The 12,914-nt window shown below is 46.1% G+C and overlaps 1 protein-coding gene across 1 annotated transcript in view; it reads left to right on the forward strand.

Moving 5' to 3' along the window:
• Positions 1-12,914, forward strand: part of SCD5 (stearoyl-CoA desaturase 5) — a 173,996-nt gene that overhangs the window by 127,642 nt on the left and 33,440 nt on the right. The window contains exon 3 of the mRNA XM_006151429.1: positions 1,964-2,169. Coding sequence (XP_006151491.1) covers positions 1,964-2,169 — 206 coding nt within the window. The remainder of the gene's footprint in view (positions 1-1,963; positions 2,170-12,914) is intronic.

Raw genomic sequence — 12,914 nt, forward strand, 5'->3', positions numbered from 1 at the left:
CTCTCTCTCTCTCTCTCTCTCTCTCTTTCTCTCTCTCACTCTGTCTCTCTCTAGTCAAAATTAAAATAAATAGATAAATAAATAAATAAATAAGTTAAATAAAATATTTCTTTAAAAAAAAGTCTAATTGTAGAAGGGGATGAACAAGGTTGAATTGTCTTCCAGCAGTTTCTGTGAGCCAGAGAAACCTGAAATTCAGTGAACCCCCTTTGGATTCAAGAACAAAATGTTAGAATTTTGAGGGGGAAAAACAGTTTCTTCCCTTCTTATCACCAGGATGAAGCCAATATCTGTGAACCAGCAGCTTTCTAATGAGAAGATTACCAAGCATTAGTATTATTGTGTGAACCATTACGACCACTGCCGTAAAAACAAAAAGGCTTGTGGGCTCTTTTAAATTTATTATATTTTTCAGCTTAATTTCCCTATTAAAAGCACTTCTTCTCAATCTAAGTTAGCTCTCAAAGGTTTGAAAGCATTGTCAGATTTTTTTATAAAACATCGAGTATACATTAAAAGTCTGTAGAGCTGGGCCAGCAGGTGGCATGGTGGTTAAGGTGTTGGACTCCCACATGGCTGACTGTGGTTCAAGTCCTGGACTTGAAGGCTTGCTTTCCACTTTCCCTCTCTCTCTCTGGTGAGCACATGTGCCCTATAGCAAACTTTAAGAAATTAGAATAATAGTAATAATAATAAGTAAATAGTTTTTTAAAAAGTCTGTAGAGCTCACTGACTGACCCATGGCTACAGATAGGTCTCTTTCATTCTAACAGCTAAAATGCCATCAATTCTTGTTCCTGATCATTCACCCAAGACCCAGTCCTCTGACTCTCTCCACTGAGAGGTCCCTAGGGTAGAGCCTGTGTATGCTGAGCTCCACCCCAGCTCTGTGGGTGTGGCAGACTTTGGTGGGCTGCAGAGTCTGTCTGGGGTCCCAGTAAGTGCTCTCTGCCGGCAGCCACCACTGCTGATGACTGCCAGATCCTTGGGAGGCCACGTCCCCTCCTCTCCCTTTCCGTTACACTCTGCTAGGTCAGGCCTAAGACAATCTCATTTGTGGTTGGCACTTCACAGCCATTTGCGGAAGTAGCTCTTCGGGTATCTTATGTACTGGCTTCCTGCTCTCTGTGAGAGTGAGACATGAAGGCCGTTGAAATGGGGGAGAGAAGCAGGGCTCAGAACAAGAACCTGCTCCCTTCAGTACTCAGGGTTGTCCTGTGCTCTGACAACCTTGCCTCATCCTAAGATTGATCTTTTTCTTTTCTTTTTTAAAAAGTCTTGTTTTGTTTTGCCAGAGAGCACGTGCACTTGCCAGAGAGAGGCAAAGAGAGAGAGAGAGAGGGAGAGAAGGCACTTCCCTATGGGATGTGGTCATGTTGCAACCCCGTCTCCACTTCGTCACCCCATGGGGACTTGGGGCCCACTTAGACACACACCTGGCATGTTTCTCAAGCCACCAGGGCTGGGATTCGAACTGCATCATGTGGGCTATGGGTATTTTAACTACTAGTTCATGGAGGGCAGGTGGCTCTAAGTTTTGTTTATAATTCATTAAAAAATGTATTATTTATGGGGTGCAATGTAGTATTTCAATACATGTAATGTGGTGGAATTAGCATATCCCAGATCTCTCTGACCTCCTAGGAGACTTCAGTAGCCCCTCCGAAGCTTGCTTTCAGCTCTCCCCACTAGTCTACCCAACCAGCCTGAACCTCCTGCAGTGGGCACTTCCCTAAGACAAGCTACGATCCCTGCTTAGTGAGGATTCAGTCTTGTTCTGATGAAAACCACCACAGACCCCCCTCAAGGACTGAATGTGAGGTTGAGGGATTGTGCGTTGAGGACACGACGGAGGTGGAAGTGAGCGACACGGACTGGAGCTGGGGGCCGGGGGTGCTGCTGAGGTTCCTGGGAAGGCACACTGGTGTCTGTCTCTTCATCAGGCTCTGCGTTCTCTCTGCAGAATGACATCTTCGAGTGGTGCAGGGACCACCGCGTCCACCACAAGTACTCGGAGACGGACGCTGATCCCCACAACGCCCGCCGGGGCTTCTTCTTCTCCCACATCGGGTGGCTGTTTGTCCGCAAGCATCGAGATGTCATCGAGAAGGGGAGAAAGCTGGACTTCACTGACCTGCTTGCTGATCCTGTGGTCCGGTTCCAGAGAAAGTAAGTGAACGACGTCAGAGAGAGTTGTCCCCCAGGGGCCCGGACAAAGACACAGAGGGACAGTGGACGTAATAATAGCCCCGTGGCATTCTCCCCATAGCACGTACCCAAATGATCTGGCCTTGTTTTCAGGATTTATCTCTATTTATTAATTTCCTTTTGCTCATGAGGTGTTTCCTGTTGGCACCTTTGCTTTGCATTTCGGTTTGATTTGTAACGGGTTTTCTCTCCGACCAGTGTCATTTCCTTTAGGCTATAATCTCACGTGACTGACTTCGTGGAATTGTTTGTTTCCCTATTCACCCATTTGTGTTCCCCTGGGGTGGCCTGGGGGGGGGCTTGCTTTATTTTAGGGACTCACTTGGTGCTAACAGAACTGGACTCTTGCCAGGTGTCCAGCTCTGTTCTGGAATTCTCTTGTAGTGAAGCCCCTCCCCAGACCTCCGTCCCCAGGGCAATATTACACCAGCAGGTGTCTGTGCAGAGAAAATGAGCCGCGTAACAGAGAGTCTGAAAGCACTTCTGGGCCCTAATGGTGTCAGCGATCATATCTAGTCAGTTGGCGCATGCCGGCCAAACTATTTCTTGTGAACAAAGGTCGCCTATAACTGTACCGACGACTGGAGAGCGACTCTTGCTCACCCCTGCTCGCCCAGAAAGCTGGCCTCAACTGTGTACATGTTGTTCTGGGCCTGCAAAGTTGGCCACAATGATAGCATTGCTGACCCTGAAGGAATGGGTTTATAGGCGAAGAGGGATAATGGATGGACCGTGCCTTGGTTAGAACCTTGAGATAACACGGTGAATTAGTGTTCGGTAAAGGCTCTCTCCTCTGACCATGTGGGGCCATGGGAGGACGTAACTGGACAGAATCTCCTATTGAGGCAAAAGTGGAAATGGAGACTCTGCCTTTGACCAGCAGAGGAATCTGGCATGAGGGCCAGCTGGTGGCATGGTGGTTAAGGCAGCTGGATCCCACATGGCCAGCTGAGCTGTTTTGGGGCCCAGACCCAGTGGCTTGAAAAACATGCCAGGTATGTGTGCCCAAAATCCCAAGACGAGAATGGAGGAGAAAGAACTATGGTGTGGCCATCCTCCACAGGGGATAAGAGTGGGCTTTTTAACTTTCTCTCTCTTTCTCTCCAAAGAGCTCATACGCCCTTTAGCAAATTAAAAAAGAAAGAATCCTGGCATGAAAAGAAATCTAGAATGTGCTCATTTCCCCTCCATCCCTTCTTTTCACTAGAGGGAGCAGGAGAGCATGGTGGGAAAACGATGGGCCATGGAGACAGACTATGTCCCTTGACTAGCACATACATTAGTTTGAGAAACGTCCAGGTTGTTCTCCACAGCGGCTGTACTAATTTACTTTCCCACTGACAGTACAGGAGATTGCCGCTTTCACCGCAGCCTCGCCAGCACTTATTAGTCTGTGTTTTTGTAATCTTAGCCATTCTGCCAGGTTAGATGGTATCTCACTGTGTTTTTGATTTGCATCTCCCTTTTGATAAGGGATGTTGAGCATTTTTTCATATGCTTTTTGGCTGTTCATTGATCTGTCCTGGAGTTTATTCAGCTCATTTGCCCATCTTTTAATTGAACTGACTTTTTTTTCTTTTTTGGTGGGTAAGCTGCTTAAATTCTCTGTATATTTTGGTTATCAGTTCCTTATCTGAGGGAGAGTTTGCAAATATATTCTTCCATTCTGAGGATTGTCTCTTCACTCTAATTGGAGTTTCTTTTTTTAATGAGCAGTTAAATGATTTATCGAGTTTGATTTTTTTTACCTGGAAAGTCAAATATTAAAGATCATTAGAGAAAAAGCTGAAAATTTCAGAGAAGTAAAAAGAAAACTACCTACCATCCTAACATATAAATACAGTCACTATTAGTATTCTCTAGTATGGGCCTAGCAGATGGCATGGTGGTTAAGGTACTGGATTCCCACATAGCTGGCAACAGTTCAAATCCCAGACCGGGCAGCTTGAAAATCATACCAGGGGGACCAGCAGTTGGGGTAATGGCTATGTCTCTGGACTCCCATGTAGTCAACCGTGGTTCGAGTCCTGGACCTGGTGGTGTAAACTCACACTGGGCACGTGTGTGTGCGTGCCTAAGATCCTGAGAGGAGAATGGAGGAAAAGGGATTGTGGTGTGACCATCCCCCTTGGGGGTGATTTCTCACTTTCTGTCTCTCTGTCTCTCTCTGTCTTTCTGGTGAGCGCATGCCTCTATAGCAAAAACCTCTCCCCCACCCCCGCAAAAAAATCACACCAGGTGCATGTGTGTGTGTACCCAAAGTCCCAGATGGAGAAAGGAGGAAAAGGGATTATGGCATGGCCATCCTCTCTGAGGGATGATTTCTCACTTGACTTCTCTTTGTCTCTCTCTTCTGACCGCACATGCCCTTTGGCAAAAAAAAAAAAAACCTCACAAATAAAAATTCTGTAGTGTCTCCTATTGTACGCATGTATTTTATTTATTTTTCATCATGCAGTCACACTGCGAATGAAATTTTATGTCTCGCTCTTAACTTCAGATTATATCCATGTATCATTGTCAGAGCCTGCAGGGGAGCCATCAGTTGATGTGTCATAGTTATTTAATGGTCATTCTGCAGTTGAATATGTATGTCATTTCCAATTCCATGATACGAACAAAGTTGCAATGCAATTAGTAATGCTTTGGGACAAATAGACCTTAGATTAATTTGAAGAACTCGGGCAAGAAGGCACAGGATCTTCTGTATTATTAACAAGAACTGAGTCAGGCATAACAGTCTGGGTTTGTCTGACTATAAAAATAGGAGATTAAAAAAAACCCTTTCCCCTTAAAATATAATCTGGGACTGGCCCCATAGTGCAGTGGGTAAGCTCTGTGTATTATGAGTCAGATCCCACATGGCTGACTGTGGTTTGAATCCCAGTCCCAGCAGCTTGAAAACATGCTAGATGCGTGTATAATACATGCCCCAGATCCTGGTAGGCTGGAGAAATGGGAGGAAAAAGGATTGTGGTATAGCCACATCACATTGGGGAGTTGTTGTTTTTTTTCTCTCTCTCTCTCTAATGAGTGTATGTGCCCTCTGGCAATAAAGTAAAAAAGTAATCAGATGCTTTATTTGTGCACTGGTACATATGTCCAAAAGACTAATTCTGAGTGCAGGCAGAGGATCAGAGGCTGTCCCAGCAAGTTCCGAGCTGGTCATCAGAAAACGTCTTTCACAGACCAGCAGTTAGCATAATGGCTATGTTGCTGGACTCCCACGTAGTCGACCGCGGTTCGAGTCCCGGACCCGGTGGCTTAAACTCATGCTGGGCACGTGTGTGTGCGTGCCCAAGATCCCGAGAGGAGAATGGAGGAGAAGGGATTGCGGCGTGGCCATCCCCTCTGGGGGGTTATTTCTCGCTTTCTGTCTCTCTGTCTGTCTCTGTCTTTCTTGTGAGCACACGTGCCCAATAAGAAAAAAAAAACCTCTCCACAAAAAGAAAACATCTTTCACCAGAGGGCTAGTGACCAAGGCAATTGGGGCTGTCAGAACTATCCACCCATATCTTCATGATGACGGACCACAGAGCTCCTGCTGGTTGTGAGTGCTGAGGACACAGCCTTAAAGACTGGCCTCTGTCCTCCCAGAACTTGCTGAGAGCAGGGAGCCTACAAACGCATTTACACACAGTTACACCCTCATGAGAGGAGTGTTGTAATACAGCACAGGGCAGCAGGAGAAGCAGAGGAGGGTCTCCTGTGGGGTGTCACAGCCGGGGAGGCCTGTGGAAGGAACTGGCTTTTGAGCCAAGATCTGAAAGAGAAGTTGGTCAGATGACCATGAGGGACAGAATGCTTACTGTGGCTGTCACTTCCTAGAGCTATATTGAACCATTGATATGGAGAGCTAGAAGGGACCTTACAAATTAGCCTGTGCCCCCACTTTTCTATGTTTTGTGTGCATGTGTGTGTGTAAATGTGATGGTAACTCAGGTGCTGGTGCAGGAGGAGACACAGGAGAGGCTCCCGAAAAGGAAGCTCACAGGACCTAGAGACTGGAGGCACCCTGTGTGGGGACCTGTGGGGAAGCCTCGGGACGGCCTGGAGGCAGGAAGGAGTGAGGGGGACTGAGGTCAAAGCCTTCACTGGGGTTTCCCCAGGAAGGCCAGGCAGGCAGGCTGAACAGTTTGGGCTCGCTAGTTTGAGTAATTATGGGGGTCTAAGCTGTAGGGCTGGGCCCTCATTTCCTGGTCTGGCTCTAATGTGATTAAGACAGAGGAATATAACCTCCTGGAGGGTAGGGCAGGCAGGGCAGGTGGGACTCAGGATGGGGTACTTTCCTGTCTCTAGGAATTGGCTGGACCTGGTGGGTCTATTTTTACCCCAGCCAGAAAGTTTTTAAGATGTCAGTATTTCATAATATATAGAAAAATATATTTTTTAAGTTTATTTATTTATTTATTTCATGAGAAAGATGGTGAGACACACACAGAGACATAGGCAGGCATCCCCACCAGGGTCTTCACGCTGTGGTCCCCCCTGCTCACAGCCAGCTTGCATGTACAATGAATCCTGTGAGGAGACTGATAAGCATAAAATACAGAGGAATCTGGGGCTGCGAGTCTCTGCATCGCAGATTACTGGCTCAGAGACTTTTGGTGACACTTTGCTGTTTGGCAGGGGCTCCAGCAGTTCCCTGGCGTGTGGGTGAGCGCTCAGTTCTTTGATAATGCTCCAGCCTAGAGAGCGTAGAGATCTGTGTTCCCAGTCAGGCTTAGGATCGCTGAACGAAGTGAAGCGAGTGTGAAAGACAGAGAGTGCCTCGCTTGGCTGGTTCACGTTGGCAAGCCGGCTTTACCGGTCCTGCGAGGCCGGCCAGGTGGAAGGGAGAGTCCTCACAGGATCCAAAGTCATTGCGGCAGAGGTGTGAGCAGAGGGGGATCTGTAGTCAGGGGCCCTGTCCAGCAGACCCAGCCCTGGCTGCACTGGGCGGAGGGGACGGCTTCCCCAGTGGCAGAGACAGGTGCTCCGCTGCATGGGGCCCGCCCTCAGCCGGCTCAGTGGCAGCCGGGTAAAGTTCTCTTCCTCTGAACTCCCACTGTTCCCTGAGAGCGTGTCTGTCCCAGGTCGGGGTGCTCAGGGTGTGCTGCTGTCCAGTTCCCCTCCTCAGGTGCCGTGTGTGTGCAGACAGATCCAGCTTGGTTGAAGAGTGTCCTCAAACAAGTGGCCGTGCAAAGGCTAGAGGCCAAAGGTTCATGGAGCCCTCCAGTGCACTCAGTCCACCGGCATAGACGTTTGAGTGGACTGATGGTGACGGCTCGCCAACGAAAAGCTTGCTGAGTAAGGCTGAGTCAGCTTTCTACTCTGCTGTCTAATGAGAGAAAATAGCAGTGTTAAGAGTAATAGAGTGGGCCTGCAGATGGCATAGTGGTTACGACGCTGGACTCCCTCCTGGCTGACTGTAGTTCCAGTCTCAGACCCGGTGGCTTGAGGCCTGCGCCGGACGCACGTGTGTGTGTGCCTGGGATGGGGGTGGGGAGAATGGCATGTCCAGGATTGGGGGGGTGGAATGGAAGAGGAGGGAGGACAGTGTGGCTATCCTCCACTGAGGGGTGATTTCTCACTTTCTCTCTCACTGTCTCCATCTCTCTCTTTCTCTCTCTCTCTCTCTGGCAAGAACAAGAGTCCTAATTCAAAATCTTCCTAAAAAAAAAGAGTACTAGAAGGCCAGCCAGTGGCATGTGGTAAAGGTGGCTGGATCTACATGGACCACTGTGTGGTTCGAGTCCCAGACCTGGTAGCTTAAGGAATGTGCTAGAAGCGTGTGTGAGCCCCAAATCCTGAAAGGAGGGGCAAATGAAAGAGAAGATATCACAGCGCGACCTTCCGCTGGGGGGCGCCTTCTCATGTCCTCTCTACTCTTCATCTCAGTGAGTACACATTGCTCTTCAGCAGGGGGAAACAAAACAATTGAGTTCAAGCTGTACTTCTAGACTTTTTCTGTGAAAGATCATTTTACTAAACCTGTTACAACATGTTAACTGGGCCACCGCACATTTTGTGGTACTGCCAATGTGTGAACGATGACAAGGCTGGCACTAGGAGGGAAAAGGTAGAGAAGCAAGTGGTTTTACCTGTAGACCTTGGCAGCTGGGGCCCCTGCCCTAGGTCTTGTGCCTTAAAAGAATGTGTTTCCTCCCACAGAGATTACAGGGCCAGAGGAACCTGCCACCTGGATCCTTCCCCCACTGCTGGGTCATGACCTGGGTTCCGAGAATTCTAGAATTCCCTGCCCAGATGAACCTGCAGCCATCCAAAGCTACCCCTCCCCAACTCTTCGGGACTCTGTCCTCCTGAAAGGAGGCCTATATCCTGGGCCTAGGGAGAGGTGGAGGGACCATGCTAGCATGAGGACTGAAGTTGGAAGGTGTGGGCACAGACATTCGCACACAGTGGACAGAGCGTGAGGCAGGAAGAAGAGGGCTGATCCGCAGGCAGGAACCTCCACCTATACTCTTGGCCTGGGCCCTGCAAACCCTTAGAAGGCTGGATGGGGGCCTATCAGTTGAGAATTGTGTTTGTCTTAAACAAGGTAAAAGTTTTCTTTTCTTACATATAAGAGAATTCTGGAGGTGTGGCAGCACTACAGGGTCAGAGGAGAACTGGCATTTTTTAAAGGATATTTTTGTATTAGGGTGCATGCACTTGGTGGAGAAAGACAGACAGAGACAGTGAGAGGGAAAGTGAGAAATCACCCCCCGGTGGTGGGGGGGCACATCGTAATCCCTTCTCCTCTATTCTCCTGCTGGGATCTTGGGCACACACGCACACGTGCCTGGTGTGATCTTGAAGCCACCAGGTATGAGAATTGAACCGCAGTCAACCATATGGAAGTCCAGCAATGTAACTGCTACACATCTGCTAGTCCCCAGAAAGCACTCTATGTGGAGTGGTCACTCCATAATCCCTTCTCCTCTGTTTCTCCTTTCAGGATTTTAGGCACTCATGCACATACACCTGGCATGTTTTTCAGTCTGATGGGCCTGGGACTTGAACCATAAAGTTGGCCATGTGGAATCCAGCCACCTTAACCACCATGCCGCAGGCTGGCCCCATACCTGTCTAAATTCTAAGTATATGTGTCTGGGAGCATGGGCTGGGGAGTCAGACCAGTCTGCATTGGACTCATCTTTGCTTCTCTGCCCATCAGCTTCCTCTGCACTTTGGCAATTCTCTACTGAGTGGGATGAATCACTCGAGGATTCACAACAGACTTGACTCCGTGTCCCTTGACCACATTCACTGCTCTTTGATCATTGTTCTTTGTAGGACTCTTGACAAGTCTCTTTCTGTTCTGGGTCTATTTGCCATGGGACAGTCCCTACTTATTGACAAATTAATGGAACGATTCTTGTCAAGATATTAGTGACTTTGAATGGCTCAGCTCATTAAAGGTCTTGGCTGGTTACCTTTATTTTGTAGAAAACTCTATAGAAATAATCTCCAAAGGAGAGACCCTGTATGATAAGATATTTAAACATCTAAACCACGTGTGTTTGAAATTTGGCAGAGACATAGCACAGAGGCTTTTTAAAATTTTATTTTGTTGTTGTTTATCTATTTTTATTTCATGAGAGAGAGAGATGGGCAACCCTAACAGGGCCTTCCTGCCACCAGCCACCTGCAATCTCAGTTGTCATGCTCAGGGAGGTCCCAGGATGCAAACCCAGGACCTTTTCCCCATGTGGGTCATGTTGCAGTACCACTGTGCCACCATCTGGCCCTGCTACAGAGGCTTTAGGCATATTCATGCTTTGTTATTTCTTTGCCCCTCAATTCTCCCTATTTTGATGACTCTCTATTTCCCTTGGGCCCTTTGCTGGTCTTGCCATAGTGAAACCAAACTTGGCCCCAAAGCGAGCATCACTTGGTCATGCTATTAACAGAGCCTCGCTCTTCTGTATCCTTTCTTGCCAGCTCACAATCATGGATGCCATGAGACATGTGGCATTTTCTCATGGAATTTATCTTTTTTCTCTTTTCTATATATCATTTTTCCATTCGACAACTGCTGCTCTGAGCACCCATTATATCGCTGTTTTAGAAATTAGGAATGAACAAGAGAGCAAGATTCGGGAGGGTAGTTGGTCTTTTTCTAGAGCTCCTCAGTTTGGGTCCAGGAATGTGGGAAGAGGAAGCTCCCTGAGACATCTGCCCACTGCCTGACTGGGCTTCTCTCTCCACGGATACCTTTGCTCATTCACTGAATTCAAGTCAAGATCACACATTCAGCCTCTCCTGGTATTCGCTCTCTGTCCTATTACTCTGTTTTGGGTTCACTCCCTCTCGTGTATTTGCCTTGTTCGCTTACCAAACTTTTGACCTTTCCACTGAGATTTTGATTGCTCTAACTAAATGGCTGAATTTTATTCTAGGATGCAGGACAGAGATGATTCAATATTGAGATTGCAGGGTCAATATCGAAATTTCCCTATTTTAGTGGTTAAAAATGTGGGCAGGGGAGAAATCAGTATGGCACATAATTAAATAATTTTTTCAAAATTTCCAAGTCAAAATGTCATTTGCTTGTTTCTGTAAGAGGTACTTTTCAAATTAAAATTTTGGGAGAACTCGCCTCCCCCACTTCCTGCTCTTACGTGTTTAAGAATATATCAATTGTATTCGCAGTCATTTTTCTTTCCCCACAATGACTGTTCATTTTTATGTGCAAGAAATTCCCCTGGCAAGATGAGAAGACAGTTTCTTAAATTTCTGAACTTTGAGTGCTTCACTTCCTTGCACGGGAAACACATTAGTCAACAGGTGTCCATGGGTCTGGAACTGCCGTCTGGAATGCGTTAGCTCAGCTTCGTTGTTGATGGTAATAAGGGCGTCTTCGTGCGTCTTCAGTTCACTTCCGTAGCCAGTAATAGCCGCCATTATTTACGTTTGCTATGTACATTCAGTGTGTCTTCACACACATTTTCTCTGATCCTTCAGTGACTCTGCCCTGTGGATAATGGCGCCTGGATTCTAGACTTAAATTCTAAAGAGCCATCATCCCCATAGCCTTGCTTTACCCAGTCAGAAGAAGAATGTATGTTTGCGCTAAGTTTTTCTTTCTCTAGTAAAATGCTATTTTACTGTTAGTCCCAACAAGAAATCTTGACTGGTTTAATATAAAATGTAATATTTATATGAAGTTAAAGGGAGATTAATTTTACAAAAGATATTTTGATGCAGGTAGATACTGTTCTCACTGATAGGTCGATATTACCCATTCCTGGCTCTTTTTCTAACCATTTTAGAGAACAGTTTGTAATCTACCTTGGATATTTTTTTTAAAATAAAGAGTCCTTCAAGACAGGTATGTGCCTGCACCTCCAGGGCTTCAGCTAGTTGAGTGTCAACAGAATTTATAACAGGTTGGGAACCAGCAGTTAGCATAATGGCTATGTCACTGGACTCCCACGTGGTCGACCGCGGTTCGTGTCCCGGACCCGGTGGCTTAAAACTCACGCCGGGCGCGTGTGCGTGCGTGCCCAAGATCCCGAGAGGAGAATGGAGGAGAAGGGATTGCGGCGTGACCATCCGCCCTGGGGGGTGATTTCTCGCTTTCTGTCTCTAATGTCTCTCTCTGTCTGTCTGGCGAGCGCACGCGCCCTATAGTGAAAAATCTCTCCAAAAAAAAAAAAAAAAGAATTTATAACAGGTTTATATTTAATGCTTGTTTTTTCTCTAAAGAGTTAGATCTATTACCATTGGATTATGTAGCGGAGAACAGACTCTGCTTTGCCTTTTTTATTGTCTCTTCTTCTTTATCAAGTAACAGGCAAAAAAAGTAGAGAAGCCTCTTATTTATTTAATTGCCAGAGGGTATATGCACTCAACAGAAAGAGGGGGAGAGGGAAGGAGCAACTCCAAAGGGGCATGTCATGCGTCATTCCCTTCACCCCAATCTCTCCATCCTTTTGGGATTTTAGGCACATACACACACACACACAAGCCCACCATGTTTTCCAAGCCCCTGGGCCAGGATTTGAACCTTGTGGTCATATGGGATCTGGCAGGTCATGAGGCTGGCTTGAGAAAAATTTGCATAACAGAAAATTAATTTTCTTTAATAATCAGTTCATCAGATTTCTCTATCAATTAGCTTATAAAATTTCTCTAACCTCAGAGGTCTTAAAAATCATACATTATAAACAGAACATAAGAAAAAAATCTACTTTTTAGTACAAAACGTAAGTTCATCAGTGACAGTTTAGAAAATAAAAAAATAAACATCAAGATTATAATTAAACAATTTGTGGGCCACAGGTAGCAAGGTGGTTAAGGTGCTGGACTCCCACATGGGTGACCACAGTTCAAGTCCTGGACCTGGTAGCTTGCTTTCTTCCTTTCCTTCTCTTGCTCTCTGGTCAAATTAAAATAATAATAGTAATAATAATAATAATAAATAAAATTAAAGCAAATCATTCCAATAAAAGGCAAACCACATATAATAATGAAACAATTTACAATCCTTCCACCTAGGAAAAATCAGTGAAAATTTTGTTGTATATTATAAAATTTTAAAATGAATCATGCTACTTTACTTAAAAAAGTGTATCCTTACTCTATATATTATTTAAAATAAGAAATATGTAATGTTTACCTTCATTATTCATTACCGGCTTCTTTATTTTTGTGTATGTTTCCTAGGTTCCATTTTAAATCATCCTTTTGCCTGAGGGGCTTCCTTTAACTTTTCTCAT

Source organism: Tupaia chinensis, unplaced genomic scaffold, assembly GCF_000334495.1.
Source record: "Tupaia chinensis unplaced genomic scaffold, TupChi_1.0 Scaffold000318_1, whole genome shotgun sequence".
Taxonomy (NCBI): Eukaryota; Metazoa; Chordata; class Mammalia; order Scandentia; family Tupaiidae; genus Tupaia; species Tupaia belangeri.